This window comes from Vigna unguiculata, chromosome 11 (genome assembly GCF_037176805.1).
Source record: "Vigna unguiculata cultivar grain cowpea cultivar isolate G323 ecotype 2 chromosome 11, ASM3717680v1, whole genome shotgun sequence".
Lineage (NCBI taxonomy): Eukaryota > Viridiplantae > Streptophyta > Magnoliopsida > Fabales > Fabaceae > Vigna > Vigna unguiculata.
Window position 1 is genome coordinate 44359666 of NC_140802.1, and position 18339 is coordinate 44378004.

The 18339-nt window shown below is 30.6% G+C and overlaps 3 protein-coding genes across 3 annotated transcripts; 1 reads left to right on the forward strand and 2 right to left on the reverse strand.

Annotated features, from left to right (window-relative positions):
* Positions 1 to 319: 319 nt before the first annotated feature.
* On the reverse strand, positions 320 to 4980 carry LOC114170419 (uncharacterized; the record flags this gene model as incomplete). The annotated part of the gene is made up of 6 exons (XM_028055895.1): positions 320 to 897; positions 982 to 1842; positions 1946 to 2164; positions 2245 to 3465; positions 3549 to 4462; positions 4541 to 4980. Coding segments are annotated over 6 exons (4233 nt in total), but the record flags the coding sequence as incomplete, so codon positions are not given.
* A 3650-nt stretch (positions 4981 to 8630) lies between these two features.
* Positions 8631 to 11247, reverse strand: LOC114170420 (uncharacterized). Its single transcript, XM_085669398.1, has 12 exons — positions 11107 to 11247; positions 10751 to 11018; positions 10581 to 10656; positions 10370 to 10497; positions 10203 to 10293; positions 9948 to 10083; positions 9778 to 9836; positions 9471 to 9594; positions 9228 to 9392; positions 9060 to 9119; positions 8888 to 8947; positions 8631 to 8801 (listed from the first exon to the last, which is right to left on the reverse strand). Exons 1-12 carry the CDS (start codon positions 11245 to 11247, stop codon positions 8631 to 8633), a joined length of 1479 nt encoding a protein of 492 aa, XP_085525524.1.
* A 4017-nt stretch (positions 11248 to 15264) lies between these two features.
* Positions 15265 to 16729, forward strand: LOC114168823 (B-box zinc finger protein 21-like). The gene is made up of 3 exons (XM_028053788.2): positions 15265 to 15709; positions 15892 to 16206; positions 16295 to 16729. Exons 1-3 carry the CDS (start codon positions 15521 to 15523, stop codon positions 16532 to 16534), a joined length of 744 nt encoding a protein of 247 aa, XP_027909589.1. The 5' UTR covers positions 15265 to 15520; the 3' UTR covers positions 16535 to 16729.
* Positions 16730 to 18339: the final 1610 nt, after the last annotated feature.

Here is an 18339-nt window from a genome sequence, read left to right on the forward strand (position 1 = left end):
TACTATTATATCATTAATACATGAAGATGGGGAGAACGAAGAGGGGGAAGCAAGTGAAGTGGAAGACGCAAGAACAGGTAACTTTTGGTTTTCATTTCGTTCGACATTTTCATTTTTAATAACTATCGATATGTCTTTTTTTGTTTTAAAAAATGCAAGACGAATAATGTTTTATAAAAATTGTGTATTTTTTTGATTTTGTTATATTTCTTGTTATGTTTTTTTTTTCGTATTGTAGATCTGGAATAGATATAGAGAGGTGCATGTACTATATAATGTTGAGACATATTACAATGATAAAGATATAGGTTGCTTCCATTTACACATTCTGGAAGACTTCCTTGAAAACAACATTTGTTGTATGAGACAAAGGTCTTTTTTCTTTATCATGGATTAATATCTTTAATCCTGATTTAGACTGAACCCTAGAAACTGCAACATATAACTGACCATGGCTAAATACTGGTGTCGGTAGGTATAATCCTACCGAACCTAATGATTGTCCCTGAGATTTGTTTATTGTCATGGCGTAGGATAACATGATTGGAAATTGCCTTCTAATTAGCTTGAATGGCCATGGGGACTGGGATGGGGACATAGACATTCTAGGTATATATACTTCATTTCCATTGTTGTTGTCTGTAATAGGTCTTGCACCAATGACATGATTTGCCAGTCTTGTAATAATTAATCTGGTTCCGTTGCACAGACCCTCAGACTGATCCAAATTTCTCAATAACATTATGGGTGATCCAATTTTGAGTTTGATGTTATGACTTGACAATCCTGAAACAGTCAATGAGTTTAGAAATTCTGGTGTAATGATATCCATGTCATCATTTGTGAAATTATCAGATTTATCAATTGAATCTGCACTAAGATATTCTTTGTGGTCCCCTGCAAAACAGTATTATTGTTATTTTTCTTGTTGTTGCATGTGTTATAGTATATAATGCATTTGCCGAATAGAAAATGCTTTACCTGGTATCAATGACAAAATATAGTCATTGATTTCATCGACAGTCTCGATTCTACTGGCCAATATTGCTCTGCTCTTTAGATAGTTTTTATCACTGTAATTTTGAATTAATTGTGGATAAGTGGAATCCACAATTGCTTGAAGAGGATCAGTGAATTCTGTTATCAGAAATTGATGTGGTATTTCGATTTCAACCACTCCATCATTTGGTTCAGACAACTTTCCATCTCCGAGTTTAACAATCCAATCAGAGAATTCTTCAATTTCTTTTGCTGTAGATTTGTGCAGTCCTGATTGCATAAGTCTCATGTTCTTGGACAATGTCAATACCTGACAGTGATTCCATAGGTATGACGCATTAATTGTAGCATGCACTATATCTGATCGACTTCCTCTAGGAATGACAGGTAGAATCTGTCTAAAGTCACCTCCAAATACAACTACTTTTCCTCCAAAAACTGAATTACATGTTGGATCATCTTTCATAATGTCTTTTAATGTTCTATCCAGCGCTTCAAAACAAAATTTGTGTGCCATTGGTGCTTCATCCCATATTATAAGATGAGCTACTCTTAATAGGTGGGCAACATCAAAACCTTGTTCAATGTTACAGATGGAATTTTCAAGTATAGGAATCGGAATTCTAAATTTAGAATGTGCTGTTCGTCCACCGGGTAACAAAAGTGATGCTATTCCGCTTGATGCCACTGTGAGGACTATTTTTCCCTGTGACCGCAGTGCTGATGATAATGTTGACCACATAAAAGTTTTTCCTGTGCCCCCATATCCATACAAGAAAAACATTCCACCATTGTTCTTCATAACGGCCTCATTTACCATTTTGAATATGTTCTTTTGTTCAACTGTAACATGAAATAAGGTAATGGTGGATATAATAATTGTAACACAAGTCATTGTAATTATTTCGTTAATCATGTACGATAAAATTATATTTGAACTACTAACCTGTCATCGAATTGAAGTTCCTTTCAAATAGGTTATGTTGTTCAGCGATGTTATAATCTAGTTCAGAGTATATCAATCTATTACCACAATTAGTTGTTGCAAAAGCATCAGGATAAGGCATTGAAGGAAACTGTTTCAAACTTCTCCTATTTTTGAGAAGAAGGTCTTCAATTTCAGATAAAGTTAAATTTTTCAAGGTGTCATTGCTAAGTTGCAATTCTGCATAAATAATATGACAATTACTAAGATGTATTTTGGCGATCAATGAAAAAATAAGTTGGGTACTATTTTAAATATACCTGGATTTGCAGCTATTATTCTTTCTCTGTGTAGTATTCCATCAGACAACCAATGCCACGTCTTTTCCCATACTTGATCCGGTCTATTAAGACTATCACAAACTAACATAGTTACAAATAGTTTTCTTAGGAAGTGACCAGATCCCCAATCTTTTGCTTCTGTTATAGCTTCTATGTATTCATTATCATCTGCTAAGAATCCAGACGCTTGGCAGGCATCTCTAAAAGTTGGATACACTATGTTGTTGACTGTCCTAATGTCTTTGTAACATGATGGCCCTTTGATTACTGTAAGCATTCTCCTAAGATAGAAAAGTTCACCTGCTGTTGGTGGCACCCAAATGAGTCTTCCAATTGTGTTGCCCTTTTTCCTTGGTTTCCAACATCTATCCTTTTTGACATATACAAACTTTGAAACAAAAAGTGGGTATGTTAAAGTCTTTGCATCTTCATGCGTTTTATTGCACTCCATCCAGCTTGTAAACATAGATTCTGCAACTGTAGGTTTTCCTAGTATATCGTCAATATAGTCGTCATCCTTGAAGTAGACTGACTGCTCACCAGGAAGATGAAAAAATAGTCTTTCTACAGCTGGATTTCTTCCGTGAATAGGAAATGAAAATATTCTCCAACATGCTTCACTGGGTGATATATATCTACAATCAACATACTGCTTGATTTCATCTACATCTTTGGCCGAACCTGAAGATTGGTTGTTGTTATCCACTATAGCTGCTGTAATTCTGTCATAACCCTTGTTAATGTATTTGAATAAGTACTTTATGGAGGTACTTCTATTACACCATTCAACATTGATATGAGCTTCATACTTAAGCAACAACTTGGAGTTGTATGGAACCACTGAACGGTTGTCTAAGCAAATGTCATTCTTGACAATACATATTGAATTATTGCGTCTGCGGTAGTGTGGGAATCCATCTTCAGAAATAGCAGTTGTCTCTTGAAACATCTTTGGATAAAACCTAGAGCACTTTCCATTTTTCATGCAAGGCAGAGATTTGTTTGGTAATCCACATGGCCCATGAATCATGTGATCTTTCACACATTCATATAGTTTTGGTTCTTGTTTAGGACATGGTATTTCAGCTGAAATAACCCTATCAATATCTTGCGTAGTTGGATATTTGCAACTGGAATGCAAGAAGAGAAGTAGATGTGCATGTGGCAGACCACGTTTTTGGAATTCAATAGTGTACATATCTGCATTGAAAACATATCAAGTTATAACCTGTAATTAGAATTATTAACATATAACAGCTTTGTAGTTTTAGTGTAATCCTCACATGCAATAACCTTTCCAAGTAAATGATTTTTGGTTAAGTCTGTAAGAAGTTGATCGAATTTAATTCGGAATACCCTTGAGATCAAGTCTGGCCTATCAGATGGTGTCAAATTTAGGTTAGACAGTATCCTGCGAATCTCAGGCCATTTGGGATTGCATGTGAAAGTTAGAAACAGATCTGGAAAACCAACATAACTACAAATGGCCATTCCATCAAAATACAATTGATTCATAAATCTTGTGCCTCCAACGAAAGTGGATGGTAGAACAACTCTTTTTCCCTTGCTTGATCCTTCTTCATGGATATTTGAACTTGTTTGAGAAAGATTATTGTACTTATCCACTCTAAGCTTTGATTGGTTATTCCTAATAAAGGACAACCGTTCAGATTCTATCATAGTATAACCGTCAACCACGAATTGTTGAAACAATCTCTTTGATCTAAGTACTGTTTGGGCTTCATTCTGTCTTGTCTGAATTCTGAAACAAAACCATTCTCTGATTGTTAGGCGGTTCCTCTTTGAATTGTTCCCACTACTGATATCGCGATGCGTAACATCATGTCTATATCCATCTTCACCATATGGAAATAGTAAAGGATATTGAAATCCTAGGTAACTGGTGTGCAACTCATTAATTCTTTGCAGCTTTCCACTTCTGTTTTCCATTATAATATCCCTTGGAGAAGCACTGTCAACGTCACCAACAATTAAGGCTGCTACTTCTGAAACATTAGGAGTATTGTATATCCTTCCATCCTTAGTTCTATCAGCAATAAGTCTTAGTTTCAGATTCGTAAATTCTTTCTCTCGATAGCGATCTCTTGCCATTCTAAAAGATTTTGCATGAACATTGTGTTCATCTAACATGTCCGTTAGCTTCTTTACAATTTCGATATCAACCTTGTTATCGTTCCTAAAACAAAACAATAATTTGAAATTGCCTTAAGTTGTACAAGTTTTCGATTGAAGTATATTGGTTAAGTAGAATTACCTTAATGATTGTATTCTGTTGTGAATTTCATTTTCAGTGTCGTAGATGTAGAGTTGGGCAAATCTTGGTACTTCTCCAACAGGTGGTAAAAGACTTCCAATTCTATGACAAACTTGGCCTTGTATTCGTAAATTAGGAGGACCATGACCATTGCTGTATGTGTTATCAATTTTGGCTCCAGGTGATGTAAATGCAAACATCATATTATATGTTCTGATATGCTGTTGAAAATTTCTAGACTGTATTGAATTGGATTCAAATAGCAGTTTTTGCATTACAATTGGGGGATCATTCAAAAGGGGCAACTGAATTTTTCCATTACCACAACACAATTGAAACTTTGGATTAGCAGAGTGTGCATGTTTGTCTATTCTTTCTTGGTACCACATTTGGGCTTTACAATGTTTACATATGAAAACTGGATCTCCTATATCTGCATAAATAGTGAAATAATACGAAAGTCATCAGCAATTTAATTTAATCATGGAATGTAATAACACATTCATATAGGATTAGATATCATATCTCTCTGCTGAACTACTGGGATAATCAGTTGCCATAACAGTAGCAATAATTTCATCTGCATTCATAGACCAAATTTGATGATTGAAGTTGCATATATTATTCCAAACATATATGATGATTAATTAAGTTAACCAAATATTTGAGTTCTTTTTGTTATAATATGACAATGGTACCTTCAGTAACATCATCAGATAATGTATTAGCATTTTCCAACAGGTTCACCGATAGAAGACTCAGTCTGAGGTATTGCATTCTGCTGAGAAGACGTTCCTCTATACAAATAGGAATGACTCTGAATTGTTTCCCTTGAACCAACTATATGAAACTTTTGCAACAAATTTTGTCGCAGTGAAATGGTATGATCTGCATATGTATGACTATTTCCTTCATTTGATTCCTCATAACAATTTTGTGTACTTTCTTGATTGAGAATATTAGTTGTCACATCACAGAATGGGGTAAACATTCTTCTTTTGGCTTGATAGTTGAATGACGGTGTGCATTGCTGATTATTTTCCTTGTTAATCCTCTTCTCTTTGAGTATGGTTTTTCTTTTTGATCGTGCATTTGCAGAACAAATGTAGGAAGAGTTTTCGTCCTCCATTATTAAGATAATTGATATCAAGTAACAGCATTTCAAAACAATATTACAAATATTACAATGTACTGAAAATCAAAGTCTTTATTAATGAAGCAATGATATATTATTCATTTTGGAAAAAATCAGAACTTAAAAAAGTGATACCTGTATGCATGTTGTAAATGAGATCTTGATTCATTGGAAGTTTGGAGATGTTGTATTGAATAGCTTCTGTCCGATACATTGGGAGTAATCTTATGTTTGAAGCTAGTTGAATCTGTTTTTGATGGTTAATTATCTTCATTGTGTATGCAACAATAATGGCGCGAAATGAAAGTCCATTAATTTTCCTTACATCCGGATTTCAATAATATGTCTTGTCCAATTAATGAAAAGTTGTTCATGCAATGAGTATAGTAGGGTCATTACAGAGTTAAAGTACATTGTAGTGCAATGAGTACAGTCGTCTTAATTTAATGCAACACTATTGATTGCCGTCAATTAAAAAAGCTAATATTTATATATATAGACAATATAATGAAATATATATATAGTTATACGCAATAGTGTATGGATAGAAAATATATACTGGCCGTTCACATTCCGAGTTCATATACAATAATAATGACAATGTAATTAAGATGTCGGTTTTTTTATTATATATTATATATAAGTATGCCGTTTAGATTTCAAGCAAATCTTCGAAAATCAGTCTCTAAAACTTCTGCAAGTTTCGGTTTGCAATGGGTTCGTCTTCTTCTGCAAGCCTTAGCAACTTCCATCCGTGTTGGCTATCGGTTCTTAATCCCATCAAGGTAAGTCATTTCCAGTATTTTTCGTTATTTTTTTTTTAACATCATTTTTGCGGTCAGTTTATATGGTTTTGAAGTTTAGTCGTCCATTTTTTTTGTTAGATTATAAATTAATGTCCTTTTTCATTCATGTGTTATTGTTGGTCGGTTTTTTACAAATTCCCCAAAAAATTGTTAGTCGAAAAGTTAATATTCTTCCAATGTGGTTTGAATTAGGTTGACAATTTGTCTTTGGAATATGGTTGTCAGGGGTAATGTTCAAAGACTTATAATACTGTAATTGATACTTGGCAGGACTATGTTGCCTTTGAAAAGCCCTTCTTTGTTTATTGGGAGAAAGAAATTGGTTTGCAATGCTGCACATTTATAGATCCAAAAGGAAATGCATTCGAGATACAACTGAATGAACCATTATTGGCTGAAAGAAAGTTCCCTGCAGGTTTTCTGTTAGCAAAAATGTATAACTTAAGGCTTCTATATTTTATAACTGTTCGTTATGCAGGAGGAAACTTGTTTCATTTTAGGGTTTTCGACTGGGATTGGACTGAAATTAATTACCCTATTCCTAATCAACAAACTCGGTTTCCTAAACCTCTGAGATCAGTAAAGTTCTTCACCTGTTTCTGCGTAGATTTTCCACTGGAACAGGTAAATATTTTTAAATTACTAATTTTTACTAATTTTAAGTTGACAAAATTTTGTACTTACATTAATTTCATCATAATTCATATTCCAATTGTGAATCAGGGATCTATCATTTTCGATGATGCCTTTTCCCATTTCTGGGGACCAATATTTGACTCCTCAAATCCAGATATGTACCAGAAAGTTGAGATGGTAGATCCCGTGGGCAAGAATTATGAAGTTTTCATTGAGGGATCTTACACGGGAAGGATATTTGCTAGACACGGATTAGAAAAAATGGTAACCAATTATGATCTACGTGAGGATCACGTTATGCGTCTGAATTTTATAGGGGATCGCAAATTCTTGTTTAGGATATTCTCTTTGACGGGAAATGAAGTCATTTATTCCTTGGATTTGATCAAAGATGAACCTACCATAAATGAGGAAGATGGTTTAGAAAGAGATTTTTACTACAAAACGACCAAGAATTTAACCGACTATGATGTTAATTCTTCTTCACTGGTATGATTTTTGAAGATTCTATACTTTCCTTTAAGTCGTTTATTAGATTTTTAATACATTGTAATGTAATTTTTCAGTACTTGGATTCCGAGTTTGCTTCAAAAGCGTTGGTAAAGAACAGGAAAAATCATGAACTTCGCAATAGGAATGGCGGTTCTTGGTCATGCACCGTAAGATGGGCCAAGAAAAGGACACACGAATGCTTTTTAAGTTGTGGATGGAGGAAATTCTGTGCTGCAAATGGATTCCAAGCTGGAGATGTTATAACTTTTGGGGTCGATATAAATCGATCAAATATTATTAATGTTAGGAAGGATTAAGTTTAAACTGTTATGTAACAGTATCTTAGTTTCCTATATATGTTTTGGAATACATTTAATGGATGCTTATGGAATTTAAAAGTAATGACAAACTTATAACTTATTTTGTAACCAATGAAGCTTATTGTTTATAGTAGATTATATGTTTTGATTCTAGTTACATAATTGTTTATAGTACTTTACTAATTTCGTTCCAAATGAGTGTTATTGTTTGTAGTACATTAGTGTTATATTTTATAATAGATTATATATTTTGATTCCAGTTAGTTATTGTTTATAGTAGTTTACTTATTTGTTTCCAATCAGTGTTATTGTTTATAGTACATTAGTGTTATTGGTTATAGTAGCTTCCAAGTATCATCATTAAACCAATTAAACTAACTCTTTGTGACGTAAATTATATCATGTAAAAGATGATTACATCAAAAGACTTTTAAGCCAAAGTTATCCTTAATTTGTTCCAAAAAGTTTCTGTTCAATTTGACTAAAAAAAGAACGACAAAACTCAATTAATAATGTCACTTAAATGATAATAACGTTATGTGTAATAGGATAGGAAAGCAGATACAACAAAAGTTCTTTTACCGTTCTACGATTGATTAATAATAAAGTACTTTATCAGTCGTAACGATAATTAACATAATTTATCAAAAGTGATGAAATTATTAATTCATCAAATTACAAAAAACCAAAACACAGTCCAATCAGTCGATCTCTTGCTTGATAGTCTTCATGGGCTTGGTAGCTGATAGTTCACCAGACTCTATGTCTTCAGACGATTGTACAGATACACCACTATTTGGAACGATTCTCTTTGATGGAGTACCCAAAGATGAATTATCAGGATCATTGTCAGCTGTTCCACTCAAACTCATCTGCATGAATTTTTAAATTACAAGTACATTATTATACGTTCAAAAAAATTCAAAAGAAACAATTTAATAAATAAAAAAATAATTACCAAGTCATGATCACTGTCTGCTGCTAAATTACAAACTCCTTTTGAACGAAAATCAGCAATCTAACCAAATAACATTGACAAACAATAATATTAAATGAACTTTATGAACTTGGATCTTTACAAAACGAATCAATATATAGAAGAAAAAATAAACTACTATAAAAGGACTTACCATTCCAGTGGAAGTATCACCTCCTAGATCAATTATGTTCTTATGACTGCACTCACCAAGCTATCAAATACAAAATAATTACAATAATATCATATTGAATAAAGAGTATAATTTAAAGCCAAATATGAAGTATTGCAAAGAAACATTATTGGAAATACTTACACTTACGGGTTGTATAAGCTTCTTAATGTAATTGATTATTTCAGGTAAGTCAGACACTTTAATGACAGACGCAAATTTGTTCCTTGGTTGGGTTCGAAGTTTGAAAGCGAGAGTACAACCTAACATTACATCCAACTCATCGGGAAAGCATTTGGGATCATCTTCGCCCACCTAATTAAAAAATGAAAACAAAAACAATTTCATATCAATGACAAAGCAACTAATGAGACTGATGATGATAATATTAACCTTGATCATTTTCTTTTGCAATTCTTCAGCGAAAATACCAATAATGTTTCTACATTCTTGATCCCACACCACGAAGTTGGCATAATTAAACGCATCATCACAAACTTGCAACTGAAGTTTATACCTATAAACATTTCAAACATTATAACAAATAAAATACAAAAACATGAGCATATAAAGTTGACTGAATATAAAATTAAATACAAACTTCAACGTCGGCATGTTGTTGTCTTGATCACAATAGGTGCATTTGAAAGGACCAGTTTCATTAGTTCTTTTGTTGCAATGATTACAAACCAAGTAGTACCACCCATCATTATCAAGACTAAACTTAGTGGTTGTGGCCACAGTTACACATATCATTTCCTGCAGAGGGTCCAATATAGTCAAATATCTAAAAAATGACCATGAAATGTCAAACATCGAAAAAAACTACTATATAATCAAAACAATGCATAAGTTTGTTTATAAACATACCTTTTTAATCAATGGAATTTCAGATACGCTTTTCACCAAACATTTATAAACAAACCTTTCAGCATCACTGTATTGGGAGGACTGAGTCAATTGACTTCCAGATTGACTCATAATTGTTAAGTCATCAGCAGACATTCTGAAATATAAGTAATCATAAAACAATTATTTGCAATTGAATTATTACATTACTTATACCTAATCATGTAGATATATTACATAAATTTGAAACAAAGACACGATGATTACTCATTTAACCGTTGTTTGAATTGTGTAATTTCGGGAATAGCATCATCCATAAGTAATTTTGTCCCATTCCATGTATTGGACACAGACACTGGCCATTCCCCTATTGAAACCAAAATTATTCAGGAACAAAACAAATATCTTTTTAACATACCATAATAAAATAACGGCATAAGTACCTGTAGCTGCTTTAACTTTGGCTTGAGTAAGAATGAGAACCAACTTGTTAGAATTTGGATTGTCATTATACCTTTCTAAAATTTTTTTGCAATATTCATCCCATAACGTACAAGAAACTACTCCACCACTGTATATGAAGAATTGGGTTAAACGAACGGGTATTAAAAGAAATAAGATGTCCTCGCAAAATAATCATCATAACGTGATTACCTCAGATCCATCAAACTAAAAACAACGTTTTTAGATTGTGCCTTAGCTTTGACGTTATCTACCCAACCGATCAAATCTGAAATCATAAAGATTACAAATTATAAGCAAGAATAATTACAACATCAGACTTGCCTAAATAAAGGAAATAAGATCATTCTCATAGTACATACCAATCAACAAATCTGGAGAGAAATTACCGGCCACTACCTCTTTTATGCTCCGAAACTGGTAAACACTATTGGGTATATTTGCAATGGGTTGGGGACGAACAAAGGTGGCTCCGATAAACAACAATTTAAAAGGATGGTCACACACTCTATACTGACCATCATTTTTCACAATTTTGAAATTGTGCATGATATATGTATCGCCTTCCTTCAACTTACCATCCCAGATATCAAATTCGTCCTTCTTAACTATGCAATGTATCTTGTCCCCCTAACAAACGATATGCAAAACCAACAACCAATAAATACAACATTCTCAAACACAATCAAACAAAAAAGAAAGAATACATTATTATTACCATTTGGTCAATCAAAATCATTTCAAGGTGCACATTGGATTCGCGGTTATGAATATACCACAAATCAAGCACTCTCACACCAAGTTTCAGGGTCTCCCTCCTGCCATCAATATCTTTAATCATATCCAACTTCTTTGCCATTACGACCTACGAAAAAAAAACATATCATCAATAGAAATACATTGAACTATCACACAATAAAAACCTATACTTCAATAATAAAGTAAAGCATAATCATAAAAACAATAACTTTAACGGAAAACAGAGCATAATGGTGAACAAAAAAAAAATATCATAACTATAGTGCAAATATAACAAAACAGACCATCGTTACGGAGAACGGAAATAAGAAAATTTTAGCATCAAGTAACCATAATATAAAAACCATACGTAAACTTTAAGAAAGATGAACAAAGAAGACAGATTTAGAAACAACACAGAAAATGACAACAACTGAAGTTCAACTTCAAATAAACTAAACGAAAACCTAGGGTAAAGAACAATAAAACAAAAAAAATTCATGAAGCACAGAAAACACAAAGGTATAGATGATTATGAAAAAGTTGAATCCTACAGTTTGACGAAGATAAACACAAACCAAGCACCAACTTCGGAGAGAAATGATAAACTGTGAGGAAGATAGAAGAGAGAAATGATAAACAGTGGGAGACAATGAAAGGAAATTTAAAAATGAATAAACGAAAGAGTATAATGGAAGCTACCGAAGAATACAGTCTGACTTGAAATGAAATCTTTCAACTCAGCTGCAGTAACAGGAGGGAAAGATTTGGACTTCTAAGCAGAACCCGAAAAATCAAAGAATGACAAAAAAACCAACCTAATGGACAGGTGTCGAGAAATTAATGATGGGTATAATGGTATTATCCCTACCAGTTTGGGTTCTTATATTTATAGTAGATTGTTTTTGTCTTTTCTATTAAATTAGTGTTATCTTTTAATGTAATTTAATTTTCATATTTGCATGTTAAATTTTTTGGTAGATGGTGTTAAAGAAAGTAATATATGAAAAATAAAAAAAAATAGTTTAAAAAATAATACACGTTTTCATACTACTATTTTTTTTTAAATAATAATCAAATTTAATAAAAAATAATAATTAGTTACTATTGTAATAAATTTATATATTAATTTATAAAAAAAAAATATTAATAACTATACTAGTTTTAAAAAGTGATATTATGATCTGTCTCATAATTATAATAAGTTATAGTATAAATTGATATCTAAATTAGTCAATAATATTAGTTACATACCACTTTAGTTACATACCATATAAATTTTGGTTATAAAAAAATTATTTTTTAAATTGGTTTTAAATAATTAATTAAAAGCTAGTTTAATAACCAATTCATCTAATAGCTAAAATCTAGGTAGATGATATTACGACTAATTTAAAGATTAAACCATAATAAAAATTATTTTAATTATTAATTTAAAGATTAATTATAATTTTTTTAAACTAATTTAATTATCAATTATTTTTAATCTGTAAATTAATATCTAATGTCTAAATCAATCATGTAGCAAATAATCTATTTTTAATTACTAAATTTGGTTATAATTTAAGATTTTCCCTGGGACACTTTTCGAATCAAACCAAATCACACGATACTAATGTCAATATCATGAGTGTTGCAAAATTAAGTACATTTAAAACATAATAAATACAAAATACAAAAAAAAAAATCGTATAACTGAATAAATATACTAAATTATTAATTAAGCCTAAAGAAAAGTATACTAAATACTAATAATTTGGATGAGATATTTCTCTTGATAGAATATACCACTTCAATATAAAAATTAGAACCGGAATTACAGACTGCAAATTTGTTGGGTCTTGACTCATCGGGATGGAGCAATTTGATAAGAAAAAAAAAATTTATAAATTAAATAAAAATAAAAATATATATTTACGTTGAAAGTTAGAAAGCGGTTGAAAGCTAACAGATATAATTAGATAAGAGAAAAAAAGAATAAAAACTATAACTAATATATTTACGTTGATTTCTTAAAAGTGAGCACATGTATATAATCTTTAAGTGATGTGAATCAATAAATAAGTTATAATTTATAAGGTTTAAGATTATACGATGTATCTTTCAACCATTTTAGTTTTAATTTTATATTTTTTTTTTCGACTACATTCTTTGAACCTGACGTGTCCCTTTTTCAAATCTAAATTTAAAAAGCTCAGTATCAACCTTATTCATAAATTGTGTAGATTGTATCGTGTTTAATTTGTTACGTATATTTCTATTATAGTCACTAAATGTAGCTTAAGATTAAAATTTCATATACCTGATTTCAAATTCTTAAACTGTAAGAATGTCACATTTAAAAAAATATATAAAGAAAAATGTAGCAACGTAGAAAACACTCTCTTTTAACAAAATAATTATTGAGATGAAAATATAAGTTTAAGTCTGTGTTAATCTAATGTTTAATTTATAAATAAATTAAAGATAAAAAAATTAATATAAATTTGATACATCAAATTTATTTAATTCATTTAATACTTATACTGATTTAAAAAAATATATATATCATTTATATCTATATTTAATTAAAAAAATAAAAAAATTAATATTACTTATAATAACTTCGTTTGAAAATTCTAAAAAGATAAATAAAAACTTCAATTTTAAAAAACTGACAACTGTGCAGTATTCCCCACTCCTTGCTGTATATCTCTGTAGCTGGCAAAGGCATAAAGATGTACCATGATAATTTATAAAATAATGATATTGTAAAATAATTCATATTAATAATCAACGAAGAAAAGACATAATAATTTAGATTACTTTAATAATTTTGTAATTATTCATCCGTTATAACATTATTTTCTTTTTTTTCCTATTTACGTAAGTGGTTGAATTTTCTTATTATGATAACTATTATTTTTAATACGAAAACAAAGCTATTAACACCGCTTACGTTCTCTTTATCTACACTAGGAAAACACCGTAATTCCGAGTATCTATATTTATATTTTATTACATTAAAATGTATACTTTTATTATTTCTATAAATAATTAGTAAAACCAATACTTAATATATATAATATAACTTTGTAAAAATCATATAAAATAAATTTGTAACCATTGTTTAAAGAAAGTTATTTATTTTTTCTAAAATAAAAATATTCAATTATTTATTTTTTTAAATAAGTGATAAATTGCTTTTTATTTGTTGAATAGTAAAATCATCTCATTAAAACATGGTAATTAAAAAATTACCAGCATCTTTTATATATATATATATATATATATATATATATATATATATATATATATATAAATTCTTCTTTTTTATCCACATTTCAAAATATCAATTTTATCTTTTAAATATAATAATTTATTAAATTTTTAAAAAATGACTGTTATTTTTACAAACTTTTTATAATATCGGTTATTTTTGTTTCTTCTCTTCTTCTTTATTTATCAATAATTATTCTTTTATTTGTTCTGATATATTTCATTTTATTTTTAATAAATATAATTTTAGTTTATATATTAATTTAATAACATTACAATATTATCACATACTATTACAATATCATGTATATTTAAAAAATGTATATACAGACGTGATAGCGCATGTATGTTTACACTAGTATATAATAAATTTATTATTTTATAGTAATTATTGAAAAATTATATATATCTTTGACACTGTAACTGTCAAGCATTAATTACAAAGTCATGGATTAAATCTGTGATGTAAATTTTGAATGGAATTTCACAAAATCAGTCTGTGATATAAGAGTAGATTTTTGAGTAACATTTCTAACAGTTTTACATGAAAGTTTGGAATAACTTTGTATTTATTTTTTCATGTCCATTATTTGATTTTCATCCTTTATTTTTTTCATCTTTTATTTTTCTACATGATTTAACAATTTAATATGGATTATAATTCTTTAAAATAATAATATAATATTATATTAATTAATGATTTACAATAAATTAAATTACGTAAAAATAATTGAGAATTAAATGGGAGATAATATCATTTTACTTATTTTAATTTACATTTTTTGTATGAGATGAGAGATTGAAAGTTACTCCACCTTATAAAGAGTGAAAATTTTTGGTATAAATAAAAAAATAAAAAAATTAGGGCAACTTGGTTCCTTCAACTTTACTCAAAGAAAGAGAAAAGAAAAGGCAGTCATTGATACATCCATGTCTTTATCTCCCAAGGCATTCATCCAGAGATTTCTCTCAGATGTTCAAGAAAAACACACTTAATACCCTCACCTGTTTTCTCTGGACCACGATCATGTTCAAAACCAAAACCCCATGATTTTTTTGTCTCTATTATCACTCTCTTCACCTCAAAACTCAAAACAAAACAAATCCAACATTCAACAACACAACACAAAGCAGAGATGAAGATTCAGTGTGATGTGTGTCACAAAGAAGTGGCTTCCTTGTTCTGTCCTTCAGATGAAGCAGCTCTCTGCCATGCTTGTGATCGCACCATCCACCATGCCAACAAGCTCGCAGACAAACACAAACGCCTCTCTCTCAGCAACCCCACTTCGAAATCCACCACCACTCTCTGTGATATCTGTCATGTACTCACTCCTTTTTTTCTTTCCTTTTTCTGTGTTTTGAACCGTTAAACTAGTCCCATATTGACGAAGAATCAAATCTGACACTAGTTTATAAGCAATTTCTTTTCACGGAATTCCGAAACGCATGGAAGTCCTTGCAGACAGCATAAAACATCTCTCACTTTATTTAAATTCTTTGGCAGGAGAAGCGTGCTTATGTCTTCTGCAGAGAAGACAGAGCTCTACTTTGCAGACAATGTGATGTTTCCATCCATGATGTCAACGAACACACCAAGACACACGACAGGTTTCTTCTCACTGGAATAAAGCTCGAAGAAAAAACAAGAACAACCGTTTCAAACGAAAATATTGGTTCTTTTGGTTCTTCTCGCACGCTTTGTGACACGAGCTCGGTTTCAACAAGTAGCATATCTGAGTACTTGATTCAGACCATTCCTGGTTACTGCATGGAAGACCTTTTAGATGCTTCATTTGCTACATCAAATGCTTTCTCTAAGGTATATGGTCTTTAGTTAATGTAATACCGTTAACTTTAATCAAGAGTTTATTTTTGTTTAACAAGTTTGAAGGCTTTGTTTCATTCAGGATTATGAGTTTCCGAATGAAGATGTTCAAGTGAGCATGTGCTCGATCCCACTGCAATCTCAATTTAGCAGTGGTTCCAATCTTTGTCCTCAGTTTGATTCTTTAGTTGGAGTAATTGAAATGCCAAAAGCCAAAGCTGGGGAAGGATACTCCAATTGGGTTCATGATTCTGATTACGCAGCCTACAAAGTTCCCTCGATTACTCATCCTTTAGTAAAAAAAAGTAAACGCTCTCGTTGATCAATTCTATGTGAAAATTTGTTGCAGAATTCACATACCCTTGTTTTGTTTTCTGCAATTTTTTTCTTTTTCTGTATAAAGATTGGGGACTAAAACCACCAAAACCCCCTACTTTCTGGAGATCCTAGTTAAATGGGTCTTGTTTTCTGTATTTTCTTTTTCAAAATTTTGAAGCTTTCTTTTTTGCTCTTTTAATTTTTTTTTTTCTCGTCCTTTTTTTTTTCGGTGGAACGAAATACGCCATTAGATATAGTACTCTTATTTCTTAAAATCGGTTCAGCTAACAACTTTTAGCACTTTTATGAGAACAAGTTCTTTATATCTGAGGGCCATCCTATGCACTCTTGTGTAAATATCTTATCGATTTATTTATTTATTTATTATTATTATTATTATTTTTTTCTTTTATAATAATTGAGAGTTAACGCTCATAAGCAAATAAGTAACCGACAGTTGTACATATAGTTGGAAAAAGGTCATCATGATTGCAATGGAGAAACTTTAAATAAACAACAACAAATAAATAAAAGGATAGTTTTAAATAGTAATACTTATTCACTTGTGAGTAACTCTCCACTAGTCCCATGTTTATAAGGTAATTTAGTAGTTTAACAATGTTCAAATTGTGTTTTGAAATATAGTATATTAATTAAAAAAATAGCGTTTTTATATGTTAAGTCACACGATTTGTATATGTTTAACAATACTGGATAGTGGATGTCTCGACCAATTTAATGCATGCAAAATTATGTTTTATTTCAATATTTGAAGTTTATAATCAAAATTAATAAATTATAGATTTGTTTGTTATAATTACGTTAGTTTGCGTGTAAGAGGATCGTTACAATAGTATTATAATATAATAACACAAATAGAAGTCATTAATTTAAAAATTTTATGTAAAATAATAGCAATATATATATATATATATATATATATATATATATATATATATATATATATATATATATCAACAAATGTATCCATATCATCTTAAAATTTACGCATATCATTTGATATGTCATATAGACATCACATTCACATGTCATATCATGATACCAATCATAATATACACTTCATAACTTTAACTAAATATACACATGTGTTAAATTTAAACATTATAAAATCCGCATAAGGAAATTTACCATTTTTTTTTCAAAATTATCAAAATGGGCATTTTAATTTTTTTTTACCAAAATGGACAAGTCCTCTTCAACGCTTGTGTCATTCTTCTATTGCTTCATTCTCTATTCCATCATTATATCGTGATACTTCTCTATCTTTCTCATTCCTTCACCTTTCTCTTATCTCCATCCAAATAAAAAATCCTTAACCATTGCACATAATCAGAAGAAAAAAATGCATAAATATGCGTAAGCAACGTAAAGGTAGTATTTACTTGTTCTACTTCTTCTGACCCTGACCCTCCATTCACCCTACCCTTTCTAAAGTACCTGATTAAAAATCAATTTCCTCGCCACATTACAATAGTGTTGTGAAACATCTCAGATACTCACATTGTTGCATTTGTTGTAGATGTCAGCATCTTTGTTCCTTTTGTGTTTGAACTAGTGGTGTCTAGGAGAGGAGAACAAGTCGTTGACGAAGATTCTCCTCATTTTCTTCCATTACTCCCCAAAGGGTTAGCTATGATCACATAACTACTAGACATGATATCAGTGGCCATGGTTAATGGTCTTGATGCAAACTCAACATCATGCTTTCTAAAAAGTGATGGACGTGGACATTTGACTGGGATTACGTAGACATTTCTTAGGCGAATGCATGGAATTTCAGTGTTCACA

Bases quoted from the DNA above. Each gene is read 5' to 3' on its own strand.
- LOC114168823 (XM_028053788.2), top strand. From the start codon at position 15,521: ATGAAGATTCAGTGTGATGTGTGTCACAAAGAAGTGGCTTCCTTGTTC. The intron at 15,710-15,891 runs GTACTCACTCCT...ATTCTTTGGCAG, and splicing joins CTCTCTGTGATATCTGTCAT to GAGAAGCGTGCTTATGTCTT. The intron at 16,207-16,294 runs GTATATGGTCTT...TGTTTCATTCAG, and splicing joins CATCAAATGCTTTCTCTAAG to GATTATGAGTTTCCGAATGA.
- LOC114170420 (XM_085669398.1), bottom strand. From the start codon at position 11,247: ATGGCAAAGAAGTTGGATATGATTAAAGATATTGATGGCAGGAGGGAG. The intron at 11,019-11,106 runs GTAATAATAATG...ATCGTTTGTTAG, and splicing joins TGATTTTGATTGACCAAATG to GGGGACAAGATACATTGCAT. The intron at 9,595-9,777 runs GTACTACTTGGT...AAATGTTTATAG, and splicing joins AGTCTTGATAATGATGGGTG to GTATAAACTTCAGTTGCAAG.